The sequence below is a fragment of the Ailuropoda melanoleuca genome, chromosome 1, assembly GCF_002007445.2.
Source record: "Ailuropoda melanoleuca isolate Jingjing chromosome 1, ASM200744v2, whole genome shotgun sequence".
NCBI lineage: Eukaryota > Metazoa > Chordata > Mammalia > Carnivora > Ursidae > Ailuropoda > Ailuropoda melanoleuca.
The window spans coordinates 183712426-183732927 of NC_048218.1; the positions used below are offsets into that span (position 1 = coordinate 183712426).

A 20502-nucleotide genomic window follows, 5' to 3' on the forward strand; every position below is an offset into this window, starting at 1 on the left:
TAGTCAACCTTTAAAATTATATAATAAATATATATACTCTACACATGTCTGAATAAGGAAATCCCTGCTACTTCTCTTACTGAACTCTAGTGAGGGCTATTCCAGTCAGGAATTTGTGAAGTCTCCAACAAAATGATATACTCTAAATGTGGAGCTTTCTGGGGTTAATGCCATTTTAAGCAACTCTGCTAAATACTACCTTTTTGTGTATCTAGACTCTGAGTTTCCAAGAGATGACACTTCAGACCAAAAGAGCTGTCATTCATTTTCTTGAATTTGCCTAAACCTGAACAAATTACTAATCATCCCAGTGATGAAAGAAATGAGAGATGCTAATGAGCTGTTTTCTTTCTAGATAGTTTAAATTTTCTTATTAGTAGGTTAATCACTTTTAATATCTAAGGCAGTACTCAAAAGATACATATGGCCTGAGGAGAATAGGTTTCACAGCTCTTAGAGGAGAAGAGAAGTTTGGCTGCGTCTTCTTATCTCCGGAGTGGTTTGACCAAGTATGAGTTTGTTTCACCTGCATAGCAAGAAGTGCAGAGGTAGACACCCAAAGCTGGCACTGCATTGCTGCAGCGGCATCTATGCCCTGCGCTCTCAGATTTCTGCTCACGGTTGTCTCATGGTCACAACATGGCTGCTCCTCCTTCAAGCTCACATCTGTATTCCAAGAGGAAACAAGAAACAGAGTGACCAAAAAAATGCACATCAAGGAGAAAAAGCTTACATCAAGGAAGCAACACTTTTCTACAAATCCGTAGCCAACTTCTACTTTCACTTAATAATTTTTCTTTTTTTTCTTTTCTTTTCTTTTTTTTAGTGTAACATAGCTATTTCTAGCCACAAGGAAGACTGGGAAATAGAATTTCTTCTTTTTTAATGTTAGATATAGTGCTGCCTACAAAACAAAGGTCTTGCTGTTAGAAAGGAGGGAAGACAAATGGATATTGTGTAGGTACCTAACATGGTCTGCTGCTGTACTGAAGAGACCATGTAATGCATTCTCTCCCTCTTTTCTCTCCACCCTTCCTCATTTTATGTTGAGAAAACAAGGTCAGTGACTCACTCAACATCATACAGCCAGTTCATGGCAAAGCTGGAACTAAAATTCACAAATACAACTCTTAACTCAGATGCTGTGTTTCATTCAACCTTAAGAGTAACATTGGCTGCAGCTGGAAAATGAATAATGTCCACTTCAGCGGGCTCCTTTGGCTTTCCAAAACAGCCAAGAGTTTAACTTAAAGGGGTAAGATTTATGAACTGCAAACGAAGATTAACTGCTAAGGAGAATTTCAAAAGGAAACAGAATACAATAGAATATTCTTTGACCTAAACTACAGAAAGGAGGATAGGACTAAATTTCATTTACGTTGAAATCTGCTCTCCCTCTCCTACCCTCTGCTGTGTCTATCCTTCGCAATACCACTTGGATTACTGTCCTATCTTAGAATGTACTAGAGTCATGGCTGTTTAGTTAGAACCAACAGGTCTGACCTACCAACAGCCACAGAACAGTAGCCCATGGGCACGTCCACCACGCCAGGTAACAATTCAAACACAAAGACAGGCCAAAGTTCCAAGGAGCAGGCGTGGTCGCCCAGTCTGACGCCCAGTCTGCTTTCCTGTGCTCTGCCTCATGTTTACTCTATTATCATAGGCTCATATGTGGGATCCCCAGTATTCAGAAAGTGCAAACACTGAACATTTTAGAAGATTATCATGCTCTATTTCCAGCCATTTGTTTCAGAAGCTTTGAAGTCGGATCAGAACACGCTTCTATATTATTACAGTAAATTTTTTCTAAGCTGCAGCTAAGAAGATAATTAGAACAAATGAGATGTAGATTTCAGTGCAAGATTAAGAAGGCACTTCTGACGATGAGCCACTCGAGGTCGGGGACTTGGGTTTGCAGCAAGAACTTTGCACATGCTAGGTATTAATACCTGCCCATTTGAAAGCTTCCATGATTTGATCATCATTATAATGTAGATTGTCAGCATATGAGTTCTTAAAAAATGACTTTTTTTTTTTTACTCAAGATGTCAGATAAATCCTTTTCCTGCCTTATCTTATGGCCTTTGACATGCAATTTCTTCTTCTCAGAACTCTCATTCCCTGATTTTTCTCATTATTCCATTCAGATGTTGTTAGCTCAAAGAGCTGTTGTGACTAATCTACCCAAAACAGCCTCCACCCACTCCTCGGTGATGGAGCTGGGTCCCCCACAGGACAAGCCAGCAGCCCATGTAAGAGCACGTTTTTCTCATTGACCGACACATGTGGGGCTTCAACAGAGAATAGCTAGGACTCTCTCTGGACCCTCTGATGCCCTCCAGGTGAATATTAGGATATGCCCTTACACACACACACACACACACACACACACACACACACACACACCAGAGAAACCCCAAACAATAATTTACAGGAAAATGTGTATCTAAATAAAGAGCTTTAGAAATGTTTCAACATTATTTGCATGCATGAATGAATCTATCATCATCATCTGTCTGTATCTATATATGTCCATTTATACACACTAGAAGATACCTTTTTAATACATTGAGCAAACATCTCAGTCTGAAGTACCTGACTTTAGGTGACTTGGTGGCACGGTCATGGTGTGTTTCATATGACATATGTTGTTCTGTCACAAAGCATTTCTTTAGGTTTTTTTTTTTTTCTTTATCATGTGTTTTGGAAATCTCTCCATGTTAGTTAGTCCATTTAAATCTATCCTTATACATTACATGAGGGTTTCTCTAGAGTAGACTCTGAGAAGTCTGACTTCAGGGCTATGGAGGCGGTGAGTTTTTTATTTTAGTATAAACTTCCTTCCAAACGTAGCTGACCTCATTTGCAATCCAATTACTGGTGTATAATGTGATTTCTCATTGCCCTTCCTCGTGTTTGATATAAACATTTTTTGCAGTCTTGTAGATGCTTAATGTCATTTTTTCTAGCCTTAAAAAAAGGTCCAGCCTGCACCAAAAATAAAGACATAGTGATCACACTCACACACCATTCATAGATGTTTATTCAGACTAAAACTCCTCAGAACATTATTATTAACTTTATGTTATTTTAATTGCTTTTTTATAATGAACACTTTAACACAAACCACATTCTTAATCTTTAATCAGTATTCTAAATTCCAGCTTCAGTTATGAATTTAAAAATGGAAATATGTATACAGAATCACAATTTTATGAAGTCTGTACATCACCTTCATTCCTTTTGTTCCTTAATATCCTGGTCCTTCTCTTATGAGACGTGGAAATCTGAGTTGGGGTGTGAGGATATGTGAGAGGGTAAGGGAAGGTGACTAGAAATTGCTCATTAGAGACAGGGTTACAGAGCGAAGAAGAGGTCAAAACAATTATTTCTCTCCATTACTGAGAATTTATGATATGAAGTGGGAAACAATTACGTCCAAACTTTTATGCATTCAATAAATATTTGCCTACTTTATGGTAGGGACTGGGTATATGTGTGAGTGAAATAATAATTTGCTCTCATAGAATGTTCAGTCTAGTGGAAACGACACAAATAACAAATTATCACCAAATGGTGAAGGGTATGAAGGAAACAAGTGGGGATGACGTGGACAAGAGTGAGGATACATAATCGTACCAGAGTTTCAAGAAGGCCTTGCTGAGACCGAGAACACAAAAAGATGCTCTCCAGGAAAAATTAGACGGAAAGTATTCTCAGCGGAGGTAATAGCATTTTTACTCGCCCTGAGGTAATAGCATTTTTACTCGCCCTGAAGTGTGATTCTTTCCGATAAGAAGGGAGGCAGTGGAATCAGGTGAAGTAGGATGGAGGGACACAGGCTGGGTACAGGAGCCAATGCCTTGTAAGAAACTAGATCGCTTTGTAGTCTGTACACATGTTGAGTTGTAATGTTCTACAGTTGAAACTTATATAATGTCATATATCAGTTTCACCTTGATAAAAAGAGAGCACATGTGAGCATGAGAAAGAGAGGGAGGGAGGGGAAGGAGGGGAGGGGGGAGGGAAAAAAGGAAAGGAAGAAGGGAGGGAGGGAGGGGAAGCTAAGTGAAAATGAGAGTGCTCTGACCTGTGGGAGCAGAGGAGAGATGAAGAGAGCCAAACTGCTGTTCTCTACTGCACAGGTCAGACTAGAGAAAGCATTGCTTAGTACAGAACATGATTCTATAATGATATTCACTGCAGTGAGATGTTACCTACTTTTATAAATATATGAACATGTTTTGAATAAAATATATGTATTTGATTCCATGTCTGGCATATCATGGGTCCTTAATAAATGTGCATTGAAGTGAAATTCATCTGTTAACATTCTCCTCAAATATTTCCCATTTTTTCACATTAATGGTTTTTTTCACTTGACACACTGTCTTACAGTCTATTTTTAATGAGTCAACAACACAAAGGTGTATTTTTTAAGGTAGGACTTGCATCCATTTCTTTAAAAAATGGCAGAGCAATAATACCAATGACAGTGCAGTAATGAATATCCATGCCAAAATAAAGATTAAATTGTCTTTAGAATTTATATCCTCTTTCAATGCAAGTAGTTACTCCTAGCACAAACAACTATTGATAAGTCAATACCACAAGAAGGGTAAACAATTGCTCCCTTTTATCTGCAAAGGTTATTTGGCACAAAAAATAATCTTATTTTTTTAGATTTTATTACTATAGGTCAGGTTAATTACATTTCTACCCTTTTAATGCAGGACTGTGGTTTGCTGATTCACCCAGAGGAAACCTGTGGGTTACAGCCTATTTCCTCTGACTACATGGAAGCCATTTCACAGCCCGATCTAAAGATCTGTCCGTCTGGGGACACAACAGGTGACTATTTGGATATCACTTCTCTTAAAAAATCCTCTAATATAGATGAGTATATACTTATTTAAATTATCCTTATACAAAAAAAAATCAAGATATTATGTGACTTTTTCATTAGTATGAATGGTAACACATATAATTAATCTGAATGCATTGTTTTAATATGTGAAGTATTTTGATTCACCAAATTCTTTTTTTCTTCCCCCTCTGCTCTTTGCCTGGTTAATCCAGATTCATCTACAGATATCAGCCAAAAAGTCGCCTGTACCAGAAAGCCTTTCTTGAGCCCCTGATTTGTTTCCTCATTGTATATTCTCATAGCACCCTGTGCTTTTCTTCCATGACCGTTTCCACAATCATTTAAATGTTAAGTATGTAATTAATTCTTTGAGGTCAGTCTTCCCAGATTGTCAGCTGCATGAGGACAGGAGTCTGACTTGTTCATACTCTGTCAATTCACTTTGCTCTATAATTTCTACAGAGCAGGTACAAAATAATTATCTGTTGATGATGTGAACCAAAGAACTGCTTAAGGGAATAAGTCTAGTTTTAAATCATTTCTTTAATTAAAAAAAAAAGTCTTTGAGAATGATCACTGTCTCCCATATACTGAGCATTAATAGAGGTGGGGAAATCGTAATGTAAAATTGAAATTAGTGTTGAATCCTGCCTAATTCTAGAACAGACATGGAATGAGACACTTTTGTGCCACTGTCCGCATTCCCTGTTTCTCTCCTTCCCCGGTGTTCTTCTGTCAGCGGAGACTAGTGGGGTCAGGCTAAAACTGAGACTAAAAATACCTCCAAAGAGATAAGAGGAGCAGGAAGCGTCTTCTCTGAGATCGCCGGTTGTCCTCTGGCCTCATGACCCCCAACTCTCCCTTCATCTAAAGAGTCTAAGAAAACACTCAGGAGCTTTTCTACCCTTGCCATGAACTTCACACCACAACTTGAATGGGAAATGAGTTTCACAAATGGGCAGTACAAATTGCAATTTGGCATGCACAGTTAACAGACGTGGGCATATCCCCGTTCTTGAACATGTGTTCTAAATAATAAATTACAGTCGGTGCATAGGGAGGGATTTACCCATTATGGCGTGTCAGGTGGTATGGTTTACGATTCTCAGCTAAATGAGATATATACTCTCACATACAAAGGAAACACCGACGTGTCTAGTAAAGGATTTTTTTTTTATCAGAAGACATTTTATGAGAATCATAAAACAACTTAATTCCATTCCTCCTACTGAACCAAGTCAAAAGTTCTTCAACAAAAAGTCGAAGATACAGTACTGAGATTCCTCAGGAAGTGGTATCTTTTTCTGTTCATTAAATTTGCTGTAACTTATCCAGGGCCCTGTCATGAAGCTATCTCCGTGCCTGGTCCTTAACAGGAGAGGCTGCCCTCGAGCAGGGACCTTCTGGTAACTTGAGTATCTAGGCTTCTTGAGAAAAGATCCCCAAATTGACTCCCCAGTCAAGCCCATGTCCCTTAGCCTGACAGCACTGGGCCTCGAAATCGGGCCCTCCCTCCCTCTCTCTCTCTCTCTCGCAGCTCCTCCTTGCCGCTTGGTTTCACTTCAGGCCCACAGTGCAGGTGCAGGATTCCACACTCCCATCCATGCTATCCCCGGCTCCTGAAAGTCTTCTTCCCATCTTGGCCCAACTCTCCGATGCTGTATTTTCCTCTCTAGGAAGCCTCTCCTTACCACCCCACCCCCAGATTGGCTTCTCTGCTGTGCTCCCAGAATACTTTGGGCACATGTCAACCATAGCACTTACCTCATTATGTTTCAAGTGTTTACATGTTTCTCTCTCTCACTAATCAGTAGTCTTCAGAGTAGAATGATGCATTGGAGCAAAGGGAGGGAGTGGCATGGGACAGTCCACAGGATGAAGCCAGTGAAGATGAAAATATTTGTACCTTTATTTTTATCTAATCATTCTTATTTTTGTCTTATAATGAACATAATACATAGATACGGGCGTATAGGTACATACATTACAGTATGTGTGTACTAATAGATCAAAGGTGCATTGCTGATGACTGCCCTAGATTGTATGTTTCTCCAGAGCAGAGAATGTCCCTTTTTCATCTTTCAATGTCTAAGATATGATTTTAGAATGGTTGCTAAACTAAAACCAAGATCCAAGGCCTCCTCCTTTCCATGGAAGACTGTGAGCAGTCAGGGCGCATTCAACCAGGGCTCACTGCTCCACCCATCCAGTCCTAAAGACCTAAAGATCCAAAACGAATGAGTGAGAGCTGGAACAGTAGTTCTCAAGAATGGATTTTTTGCTACCAGAGATTTCCTTCCTTGATGGTAGGACTCCCTCCTGCTGAAAGAAGTTGTCATGGTGGACAGCGTTGGAAGGAAGTTGATTCAGGTGCTCTGGCTTTAGCTTGTATGGTCATGGATTAGTTCCAAAATCTTATTTTCACAGCACATTACAGTTATTTAGCAAACCAGATCCATTTTTTCACCTTGCCAATGAAATGATGGTCTACATGTCTTCTCAATAACACTAGCTAATATAATTTTGAGTGCCTGGGGTTTTTTTTTTAATTTTTAAGTTGATTTTTTAGCATTTAGAAAATAATTTAACTATGAGACACAGCCAAAGAATAAAATCTCTTGCTTAAGAAAGAAAAAATAATTCTTCTAATCTGACGACGAAATTTATACAATGATTTTTTAATGAGAATTACCATAAAGGAAAATAGCTCCAAATGCATTTTATGATATATAAATAGAAGATATTATCATCTTTTCTTTGTAACAAGGAAATATGACAACTTATACTTTAATACGTCTAATGTTAAAAATATGATGTATTTTTTTTCTTAAGTGAAAACTGCTTTATTTTATAACATAGAGTCAGGAATTAGTGCTATCTATATGATTTTACATCTCACCATGGCCCTAAGTCACAAAGGTGAATTTATTCTCTCCATTATGTCAGCCAATCTGATTCACTTAAATGGCTGAATTCTAACTTGCATTAAATATAAAGCTATAATTATAAAGCAAATAACTTCCCCCAAAAGCCATTTTTATTCCTCAGAATGTCATTCCCTAAAACACATGTCATACTCTATTTCAGAAATCACAGCTTTGATTCGTTCAATGTTTAAATATATAACATAGAATTTATGTCCCTCTTTTTGACCATTTTAGTTAAGAGCTGGTATCATTTAAAATGTCAAGAAACTCCAGTCCTGCAGATGTTATACAGATGTCTATTTCAAGCAGTATTACTAAATCACAATAAAAAAGGGGAGCATTTTTAACTAATACAAAAATGTGAAGAGTTATGACTGTATAAATATATAGTAGTATGAACCACTGGGGCCAAGTTTTCAGAGACCCAATCAGGAGTCCTTTTGATGTGCTTGAGATTTTATGCCCACAAACTAATTGTACCCATATTTGGATTTCTTTGCCTGCAATTGGCCACTTGCTTCTTAAGCTTTAGAAGCAAATGGCCAAAGAAGGCCCCAGGTTGTGCAAAATTAGCTGTCAGCAAGGTTAGAGGGGGAGAGAGTGTTTGGAGGAGAGGATGCACGTGCTCTGAAATACTCAAGGATCTGATGAAAACTGAGCCTTTCAAAATAGTTCTAAATACAATCTCATTAACAGAAACACAGTTATGTCCCCAACATACCACCATCTTATTAGAAAGAAAATTAACAATCTTTTTTTTAAAAAAACATAGTCTCTGTCGACACATGAACCCACTAAGTAAATTCAGCATTCAAAATAAAGATAAATTCATTAAAATAACTTATTTGTGTGTTTTCCTGTAAGTGCTACCAAAGAGACCATTGGGCCGTATTTCATTTTCAGCTGATGATTTTGTGCTCTCCTGGCCTGACATGACAAAAGGATCAGCAAATTGGTGACTCCAAGACCTCAGTTCTGGTCCAGCATGTATTAACAGCATGATCCCATTTCTGTCCTTTAATTCTTGGGTCTTCAGTTCACCTCATCTGTTAAAGAGAAGGATGGACAAGAGATCCAGAGCCCCATTCCAACTCCATTTGAGAGGATGCCCACTGACCACAAATCTTTATGAAGATGTGAAGATATCAGGAGGTGGTTATTGGTCACAAACCCTATATTCCAGGGCAAAGTTAGAATTAGAAGCAAGATATATTCTGAATGAAAACCCCAGAAAAATTACAAAAGAGAATTGGATGGAGAAACAAGCAGTTTTGAGGACAGTCTTCATTTTACCATTCAACAGCCAGCACCTCTCCTAAATCTTCTGTCATGTCTCACAGTAACCCCGCTCTTCTCTACATCTGGAAACTTCGGAAATGCTTTTTACCTAGCAGTCTTCTTTTCCTCTCCTATATGTAATCTTTCATGGAGGCCGCTTACTTCTTCAGTCCCACTGCTGTTAGGGCTGCCTCGTCACAGTCCCCAAAGTACGCCCCATTCCATCTCTCCAAATTTGATCTATCCAGAAGACCCGATCACATTTCATGCACTCCATAGGAACTTCCAGATGACTTTGACCCTCACGGTGCTTTCTTTATTCTGAACTGCCACAGCTTATTTAAGATGGGGTGGGGGAGAAAAATACATTCCCCGGTTGCTGGTTATCAGGCACTATGGCAGGTGCTATATATATTTTTCTCCTAGAGAGAATATTAAGTAATTCTTCCAAGTTAAACAGTGCTTCTCAACCGTGGCTGCATATTAGAATCACCTGACAAGCACTTAAAAAATCCCGGTGCCTGAGTTCCATACCCAGTGGTTCTGACTTAATCAGTCCAGGATACAGTTTGAGCACGGGGATTTTAAAAAGCTTTGTGGGTGACTCTAATGCACCGTGTTGAGGTCCACAGAGCCAGCTGGAGGCAGAGCTCAGGTGTGTTTGTCTCTAGAGCCCAGAATTTTTTGGCACCACACAGATATTTTTACTCAATTATGCCTTACCTTTATTATGCTGTAACTATTTTACATGTATAAATTGTAACCTGATGATAAATTTTTTGAGGTTTAGCATTGTAAGTTAACAGGCTTACATACATTAATATATTAAAGTGCTCAGAATATCACCCGCATCTGACACGTGCTAAGATACATTATTCATTTTTTTTTTAGTTATTGTATTTTAGCACCAATAGCACCTAACATCTAGTAGGGTAGATATTTCAATAACATATTAAGTTAAAATCCTCCCGGAGAGTACTATTTTGTCTCCCCCAGTTCTCTCTTAATATACCCACAATTTTTTTCCTTTTCTGTGATCAATAGTAAGCTATAAACTAGATCTTCTTTTGTATTTTATTATTTCTAACTATTCCACAAACACACAATTCTCACATTCCTGAGGTCACAAAATGTTAACACACCATAGTCATCACCTGAAAGTAGGAATTCTTCCCACTAAAATTAATGTCACACCAGATACTTTTGTTAACAGAACCACAAAGCAAAGCCAGTGTGAATAAAGTTGTTAATTTTTTTTCTTTCTAACTCAAAAAGCAGCTAGGAATATTTAGCTCCTCAGTATTTTGAAGAGAAACATCTAGTGGAAACATAAGCAAGACCTTTAGGGTAGAGCCTGTGATTGTTGGAGACGTCAGGGTATTCTCCACAAAGGGTACAAGTAACCACTCTCTATTCAAATGGGCTGGTTCAAACTCCATTTCTGAAAAGATGAACAAGGAAAAAACAAAAATCAAAAGATCATTTCTTGATTTTTTTCTAATAAATTGTTAATATGTCTACTTACACTAAAAGCGGAAGTGTTTTGAATACATGTCACTCTATCAATAAAATAAAAAAGATTTTAAATGCATTGAGAATATTCGTTTATCTCATAAACATTTACTAAAGCTTGTGACCTACTTTGTGCCTGAAGTCTCCTGGTAACAAGGGTAACTATGATATTGTAATTGTGCTAGATACATTACATGCATTAGCCCATGAAATCCTCCCACCAACCGTGTGCGAACAGTACATGCCTCATCTCACAGCTGAAGAAATGAAGACAACAGAGCTAGAATGAGCTGAAGAGATTCACACCAAAAAGCTCACTGATCAAGTTAAGGAACAATACCTAGTCTTCAAAATAACAAGTTATCAGAATATTAAAGTAATTCTCTTATACCTTGACTCTCTTGAAAGCAGGGAATATATCTATTAGTGGATTGCTAACCTAAGCATGTGTTAGCTTAATGAACATTTGTGGTCAACCACCCCAATATTAGTGGCTTCCCATCTACTTTGGTCCTATTAAGTGCCAGTGTATTATTTAAAAATAAGTAATAATTTAGTAGCACCCAATCACTTGGTTTTTTGTTAAGAATGTAGTTTCACAGAGCAGGACTCATACTTGATTTCGGCATGGACTGTGTTATTTCAGAACATTTCTACGTGTTGCAAGTCTATCTGGTTGGCAGGGGGCCACGCATCGCTCCATGGACTCATACGGTAAGAGTGGTCTTCTCACTGTAGTGACTCACGAACTGCAATTTCACTAGTAGAATCTAACAAAGATTTCGCTGTCTATTCCAGGCCAATGGATCGTGCCTTGCCTTAGCTGTTCAGACAACAGGACCTGTGACTGGAGAGAAATAACTTGGCAGCCCCACGACTGCCAATATGGTGTTCTAACTAAGCCCCAACTCCAGCAGTGCCTGGGAGGAAGGAAGGTAGGGTCTGGATCCAGTGAGGGGAAGCCTTTCATTTATGCCACCTGCAGCACCAAGAACCATGCAGTTGTATTTACTAGACTGATTCCTGCTCTCTTATCCAGCAGAGGATAACTAACTGCATGCAATTTGGCTTTTAGAATCATGGGTAAATGTTATCCTAGAAGAGCCTTAACAGTTCTTGCTCAGAATGCTCCATTATTTCCAAATAAGTCTACTTGACAGATGGAGGATATTAAAGCCCTGTCCTGTGCTGACCCAATTCCATGCTGGAGTTTTCTCAGCACAAACCTGTAAGAGCTGGCCACGTCAGTGGACAGATGGCAGTTCAGAGCAGCTGGCCTGGTCAGCTGAAGCTCTAGCAAGACCCTGTGGTTACAGCAGACATCTGTAGCTCGCTTGCACAAGCAATGAAATGTCCCTGCATGTAAGGCTCACTTCTGCTAGAGCTTCCCGAGTGCATGACACGCTAACCTTCCTCATCTTCTTTCACGTTCCTGGGCAGGTCTCACGTGGACCTCACTAGGCTGCTTTTCCTTTAGTGAGGCCTCTAAGCTGATTTGTTGGACATGCAGAGTCTTCTTGCTAGAAGCGCTCTGAGTAGGTAGATCCCGGCCGAGCTCTTGGACGTGTGAACTGGCCACATAGAGTGAGATGCTTGGTTAACATGAAGTAAGTAATTCTTATCCAGATTTTCTAAGTACTTTTTATCAAATGGACATTTCCTTACAAACCATTTGTAAGCGTTCACATAGGGGCGAGACTGAGTTCAAAACCTGATTTTTTTTTTTTTAAGTCCTGTTAACACATAAGGGAAATAGCACTGGGATGCATGTAAGCCAGTTTTTCAGATCAGCCTGTGTTCGAAGTCTCTACTAGCAAATAATTTAAAAATAATGACAGGGGGGTGAAGGGCAGGGCAGGAAGATGGACATTCTTCTTCATGGTGATTCCAATGTAAATGCCCCAATTTTCATGACTGGGAGTAGCCCTGAAGATAAAGCAGCCGTATTACTTTTAAAATGGAAAGAGAAGAAAGCAAACATTTAGAAATGTATGAACCGTCGGTATTATTAACTGGGAATTGATTCTGTGCAAGGAAGTATGTGTGCGCCTAACTTTCTCATACCTTAAGTCAGACCAGACTGTAAGCTTCCTGAGGACAAGGGACGTGTTTGAGTCACTGACATAATCTCACTGCTTAGCACAACTTTTTGATCCCTAATAGTCGCTCAACAAATATTTGTTGAGTAAGCGGCTAGGTTAAAATCTTTATTTCTAATCACGAATCTGTGAGGTAGCTTTTGTATCTGATTTCTACTTAAGAAAATTAAAACTCAGGGAGATGGAATAATTCTCCCATGATCACACATGCATGTGTGGCTACTCCTGTGGCATTTTTAACCACCAGTGTGGGCAATCCAACATCCACATCTGAGAAATGCAGGACTGGAAGCAATGAACATAGTTGTTGCTGTAATAGTTAGACATCTCTAAACTCTTCCAGAATACTGTTCTGACCTCAGAATTTAGAGCTTTCAGGAAAATTCCAAGATGTCACAGTCTATGAACCTGAAAGGCAGTAGATGTTAATTTAAGTTCATAACTAAATTCTGTGGCTTTTGACATGACACATATCGTTCCCTCAGCTCACTTTCTTCATCTATAAAATAAAAGAAGCCTAGATGATCTAATCCTATACTGTAGATTAATCAGTTTATAGAAAGTTAAAAGCCTTCTTCCTCATCTGTCTTAAAATATCGTAGACTGGGTGGCTTACACAACAGATGTTCATTTCTCATAGCTCTGCAGGCTGAGAAATCTGAGATCTGGAGGCCAGCAGGGTTGGGTTCTGGTGAGAGGTCCTTCCCATCTTCCACTGGCTGCCTTTCTGCCGTCCTCACAGGTCCTCATGGGACAGAGGGTAGAGGTTTAGTTTCCTTTTCCTCTAAGGACACAATCCTATCATGAAGGCCCCACCCTCAATACCTCATTTAAACCTAATTACCTTCCAGGTGTTCCACCTCCTAATACCACCGTTCAAGGCTGGTAGGGTTTCAACATATAAATGGGGGGGGGCACAAATAATACAGTCTTCAGTAATTTCAAGGCTGATTATTATCAACTCTACAAAGTAATGGTAAGAAAAAGGAAGATCCCTTTTTTTCTACTGTTAGAGAAGATGTTGCAAAGTCTGAAAATAAACCGTATGTTTGCATTTGGTGATCCTGGCGGAGAGCAGCTGGCTGGCTGCTTAGCGATGAGGGCTTATCTTAGTGAGTCTCTTGGTCCGGAGGCACCATTCAGACTCTGATGCTCAGAACTCCAGTTTGCTAGCACACTGGCAATGGTTCCACAGAGTGATTTGTTTACCAGACTGGGAATGTATTCTATACACAACAGGGAAGCACTGTACATTTTTAGCAGAGGACTGACACGGCCAGAATTAGAAAAATCATCCACAGCAGTGTGGAGACTGCCTACCGGGAGGAGGATATGGATGCTGGGGAGGCAGAAACTCTAACGGAAAAATGCAAACACACATGCAAACATGCCGACATACACAGAAAATTCTGGAAGTAACACAGTCAAGAATGATTACATAAGTGAAGGGGAGTGGGAGAGGGGTGGTGTGGTGACAGGACCAGCTACATATTTTGCAAGGTCCTGGGCAAAACGAAAATGCAGGACCCTGTATTCAAAATGATTAAGAATTCCAAGAAGGCGACAGCAGAGCTGGAAAGCAAGCACAGGGCCCTCCCACTGCACGGACTCTGGGCAGCTCCCTGGGTCACGTGCCCACGAAGCCAGCTCAGGGGGCAAAGCATGGTTGGTGAGGGGTGAAGAGAGCTTTTAAAATATCTGTATGATTTTCATCTGCATGGGTGAGCATTTCTTAATCTAAAACTCTGTATTTTAGAAGGTTTTATAAATCAGACCTAGGGCAGAGGCAGTGGAAATGCAAAGGAGAGAGAGTCTGAGAAAGAAATCTTATATTTACAATCATGGGACCTGATAATATACAGACAGGTGCACACACACACACACACACACACGCCACACAGCACAGACATAATTGTGTAAACGTTCACAAGTATGACTATCAGATAGCACTTATCTTAAGAAAACGCCATTTATGAATAGGAGTAGGTTAGCAAAAAGTCTTCCCAGTAGATTTATTTCTCACTGTCCATGAGAAAAACATAAATATGAAAAGTATCTTGAAACTTTATCATTACTAAAGGAAGACAACTCTCATCCTACCTAGAATTTTTCATAATCAAAAACAAATAACATAAATATTTTGGGTTTTTGTTTTTTGTTTTTTAATAATAATTTTTATTATGTTATGTTAGTCACCATTCAGTACATCCTTAGTTTTTGATGTAGTGTTCCATGATTCATTGTTTGCATTTAACACCCAGTGCTCCATGCAATATGTAAACACCGTATATACTGACATTTCGGGAGAGGACTCACTTTCTACTATGTCAGACGTTCAAGAGAAACATATTATTTGAGCAACTTTATATGGAAATTTACTTCCCACAAGGATGGGAGGGTCATGGAGCGGTGAGAGCTTCAGCCTGGCAGTCAGCAAGCCCGCGCTGCAGTTCTGATCCCATCAGACAAAGTGATTGTTTATTCACTGGCTCCATCAGCTTAACTCTGTAGCCCCACATCAGAAACCGTGGAATATCTGTTATCCCTAACATGTTCTCTAGCTAGCTGATCACTTCAAGGGAAGCTCACAAGACTTTTTATAATTTCCGTGATGTTCCAACGGCTCATTCACTCATCTAGCTTTTGTTGAGCTAAGAATCTGTCCTGAGGCCATACAAACACAATCCTCCAAAAAGCAAAATGTCTAGTAGAAGGAGACACATGAGAAAAGCGATTGTTACAATATAGTGTGTTGCAAACGTAGAGACCAGCTAGAGGCTGACATCCTGGACTTAGGTTCTGGAAAGTTGCTAAAAGTGCCTACGCAGGCCAGTGCTGGTAGTTACAGGCGAGCTACCAAACACGTTACTTTGAAATGGTTCCATTGCACTGGGAAAAAAAGAGGGATCTTCATTTTCTCCTGACAAGAGAATCTGCGGGGAGAGTCCTATTCCTCAAGCCTGGTGCCTTCTTGGATTTCCCTTGGAGTGGAGGGCACAGATGATGGGCAGGAACTAATCAGGAGTGCAAGAGCAGAGTCCGACTTTCTCATTTTTCGGTGTTGCAATTTATGCTTTTTGGATTATGTAAAAGTGGGATAAACCCAAACAGGCAAATTCTAACGGTATAGTAGACTTACTAACCTGAAGACTGTTGAATAATATGTAAAACTCAGATTTTTTACGGTGAGAAGCCAAGTTTCACTGTTGCCACAAATAGGTAGTGCAAATGCTGTGTCACAAAAAGCAGAACTTGATTTTAAATCCTAATCAAGGCAAGCTTCAGCTTTGGGGGATGCATTAAATGGAATTATCTTTCTCCAAAGAATCAGATTTAAATGCAATAGAATTTGATTGGGCTGGTGAGAATGATTGGAAAGTGTGGTCTTCTAACATTCTGCCTATTTTAGAATCTACAAGTGGTCATTTCCCTCAACTGAATTTCCTTATGTTGTTGTTATGAACTTTTACATCTTTTTACTACTGTTTTACACCTTTTTACTACTGTTTTACACTGATGAATGCAAGGCTATACTTGGAAATACATGCCCACTTGTGGGGAAGGAACAAGGCACCGATCAGTTGAGACTTAAAATGGGGTTCAAGTTTCCAGTAGCTTTGACCAGGAACCCCACTGTGCTTAGTGGCATGTGAACAATACTGTTACTTTCTAGACTCAGTCATTTGCCTTTGCTACAGTGATACAAACAGGAGGCTGGTCTCTGGAGGAAACATGGAAGAAGAATTCTCCTCAAAGCATTTGTATCCCACTTCCATGTCACACTTGTTTGTGTACAAGGGCAGGTAAATGCGGGGCTCCTTTTAAACTCTGAACTTATCCAAGTATGAGTTATTTCAATTTATCCAAGTGTGAGTTATTTCAACTTATCCAAGTATGAGTTGTATAGGTTTTGTATTGTGTAACTGGTGAGTCAAAGCAAAATCAGTTGAAAAATACAAGCTATGTTTTCAATTATACTCTCACACATTTCTCTAAATAGATACCCATCTCTTAATAAGCTCCGAATGGAACATACACAAAAATTTATCAGAGCATAACTTTGTAATCACAGTGTGAAATTTATAGGATATAGTTTAGAAATATGATAATCAAATTTACAATGGAAAAAATTTAGGAGCCTGACCAAACTGAATTTAGCAAACCCTTATTTTGTTTGTCAGTTGAACACATAGCACAGAATTTATAACAGTATCTGAGAGAAAAGTGCAGTTAAGAAAGGAAAATATAGGGGCGCCTGGGTGGCGCAGTCATTAAGCATCTGCCTTCGGCTCAGGGCGTGATCTCAGCGTTCTGGGATCGAGCCCCACATCAGGGTTCTCTGCTGGGAGCCTGCTTCTTCCTCTCCCACTCCCCCTGCTTGTGTTCCCTCTCTCACTGGCTGTCTCTCTCTGTCAAATAAATAAATAAAATCTTTAAAAAAAAAAAAAGGAAAATATAATAAGGCAGTATTTCCTGGAAGTACTTAAACTCAGCTGTTAAAACAGGAAGTGTGACTTACATCTTTAAGTAATGTTTACAAGTTAAGTAGCGTCTTGGTCAGTTTCAATATAAAGGGAAAAATAAAAAGGAGGGAAATCACCTCACTTCTCACCAGGAAAGGATGGCTTATCCATAACACCCACAATCCAGAGGGAATGGCAATATGGTTAAATAATTTTGTTCCACACAGCTGGAAGATCTATGTCTAGGTGATAGAGTTTAGTTATTTGTTTCCCCTTTTTGCCAAATTTCATGTATTTGAAGGTGATTTGCCTAAATGACAATTCACATTTGTTCTTGACCCCAAAGAGCAATTTGGTTGGTTATCTATAGCCAATTTAATCAAAATACATCATTGGAAAACATTCAATGTAACCATATTATATTTCACAGAGATGCTTTGCTGAGCTAGATTTTCATCATGCCCTAAATATCATTAGCCATCTGATCAGTCTTAGCTTCCTATTAGGACTGAATGACTTGCTTCATTTGGAAATGAACATTTATTGGGGCGCCTGGGTGGCACAGCGGTTAAGTGTCTGCCTTCGGCTCAGGGCGTGATCTTGGCAATCTGGGATCGAGCCCCACATCAGGCTCCTCCGCTATGAGCCTGCTTCTTCCTCTCCCACTCCCCCTACTTGTGTTCCACCTCTCGCTGGCTGTCTCTATCTCTGTCAAATAAATAAAATAAAATCTTTAAAAAAAAATGAACATTTATCTTATTAAGGCAGTGGTGCTCAATCACAAGGCTCATCAGAATCACTGTGGAGTTTTCTAAATAGATGGTCTAAGGTTGGCCCTGGACTAGAGGTAATGAGTAAAAGCCCCTTCACTTCACTGTCATTTCCTTATTTACCTATGAGAGAGCACTCTGGTAAGCAGGGATTGCCTGGATTAATGGACAAGTAGCTTCTATGGCATGCCTATATAACTTCCCCTCCTGGAAGGTTTCAGTAGGTTCCCATTAGCAGGGCTGAGTCCTGTCTTGCATCTACATGCATTTTGTTGGTTCTGAAGAAATAGCCCTATTTCTGTGAATACTGAAGATAGATCCTATGCAAGAAGAAAGAGAGGAAGGAAGGAAGAAACTTACTTAAAATCAAGGGTTTTTTCCTGGCCTATTGATTCTACATATACCCAATTCTTTTTCAGCCTCAACAGATCATGAGAATCTGAGGGACTAACGAGCTCCAGACATTTCACTGTCTTTATATTGACTCAACCCAGATAGCCACCAATATTTCTCTTTTCATTTCTTTACAACTTGCTTTGCTAGTTGTGTCCTTGTTGCTTTTGATGACTCTGCAGAAAGGAGGTAATAGAATACAATATTTGCATGTTTAAGTATCACCATTGTTAGTTCCTTCATAACGAATGGAATGAAAATCATTTTATTTGATTTTTCAGTCAAAAATTCCCAATCTTGGGGCGCCTGGGTGGCACAGCGGTTAAGCGTCTGCCTTCGGCTCAGGGCGTGATCCCAGCGTTATGGGATCGAGCCCCACATCAGGCTCCTCTGCTATGAGCCTGCTTCTTCCTCTCCCCCTCCCCCTGCTTGTGTTCCCTCTCTCGCTGGCTGTCTCTAACTCTGTCGAATAAATAAATAAAATCTTAAAAAAAAAAAAATTCCCAATCTTGGTTGCATTTTCACTATTACTAACACTGGTATTAATACTAACAATACCTCTTGTTATTATTTGTCTCAGGGGCTGATTTTTCCTAAAAGTCTTTTTATGCATTGTGTGGATTATAAATTTAGTCTTTCATATGTTTCATACTTTTGTTAATTCACATGTGGAAAAATCTGAATTTAGATTTTAGTTTTTTCCCCAGAAAGACAGCATGTAGGAGAATGTGTAAAGGCTAACTAAGTGTTCATCAGACTCATTTCTTCCTCTTTCTGACAAATGTAGCTTGACTACATTTCTCAGTCTCCCTTGAAATTAGGTGCTGCCATATGACAGAGTGGAACGTGTGAGCAGCAGTGATGTGCCCAGCTGCCAAGGTGGGCCCACGGGCAACCTTACTCCTTCCCTCAGCTGAATATCAATGCCTGTAAAGCTCTTTACATCCATCATTGAAGTAGGCACGGTCTAATCATCCAGGGACCCTGGCCCCACCCCACACGTACACCTGCCTGGAATCACCTGGACTGTTTTCCTGAGAGAGAAAAAACTTGCATTGTGTTTAGGCCATTATACTTTTTGGAGCTCTGTTTGTTATAGCACGTAGCCTACCCCACCTAATACAGGGATTATATAATATTAAGAAATGAAAACAAAGATCATTAAACCATTTTATGTGTTTTTAATAAGGTGATTTTTAAATAAGCCCCAAGCTTTTATAGAGCCTGGGAGCATGAGATTCTAGGTCCTCTAGTCTCCCACTGATGAGCTGAGGTCCAGCCTCCCAGGACATTTCCAGGCACAGAAGCTTCTGCTCCTCTCCAGAGGGAGGCAGGCCCCCCTCTTGCACCGAAGGACCAGAAGGGGTGCTGTGTGGGAAAATGCCATTTAGTCTTTGGAATAAAATTGCCACTGGAATCTGAGAAAGGATTCCCGTGATTCCCGTGATGGGTTTATTGAACCGACACTTAAGCCATTGTTTCACAAAAGTAGAAATAAAATTTGTTTAAGTTGATTATTTTGATGTGAATTTTCAAAATATTTTTAAACAAAATGGACTTACTGTTATTGCTGCCACCCCTGCTGCTTTTGTGGGGTTTTATTATTATTATTATTATTATTATTATTGTCATAAAAAGCCAGTATATGTTCATTTTGGAAAACAGAATAAACTATCATATCCTCCCCTTCAAAATAACCACGGGTAAATTTCCATGACCCTTTCTACACATCCACACGCTTTACTTTCACAAACATGCCATCATTACTTAAACTCTGATTGCAATGAGCTTTTTATAAAAGTTAACTGAAATCTTCTCCATACAATGTATCTGTATTACAGTATCATTGTTAAAAGATGAAAAAAATTCAAGTGGATGATTATACCTTAATATAAGGGATCTGGTAGGCATTTGTACTGCTTCCAATGTATTTTGCTTTTAAAACATATTGTAATAGACATTCATAAATATTTCCTAAAGGGTGGAATTCCTTAAAATTTGCCAATTTATACACACAACAGCAAACTTTCCATTCATCCATTTAACACATGAGAACTGACTCCTAGCCAGGCACTATTCTGGAACTTGGGATTCAACAGTTGAAAAGAAAGAAGATAAAACCTCTCCCTAGTGGTGCTTACGCAGTCATATATGAGAGGGTTCATTTACCTGAGCTCATGAGATTGTAGG

General features: G+C 39.4%; 1 protein-coding gene across 3 annotated transcripts in view; it reads left to right on the forward strand.

Moving 5' to 3' along the window:
- Positions 1-20502, forward strand: part of CPED1 (cadherin like and PC-esterase domain containing 1) — a 261922-nt gene that overhangs the window by 216441 nt on the left and 24979 nt on the right. For 2 of the 3 annotated variants that reach the window (XM_002922427.4, XM_019802992.2), the window contains 2 exons: positions 4737-4854; positions 11386-11522. In XM_002922427.4, coding sequence (XP_002922473.1) covers positions 4737-4854; positions 11386-11522 — 255 coding nt within the window. Of the gene's footprint in view, positions 1-4736; positions 4855-11385; positions 11523-12027; positions 12195-20502 lie in introns of all 3 variants that reach the window. The other variant, XR_004628686.1, reaches the window with a different exon arrangement.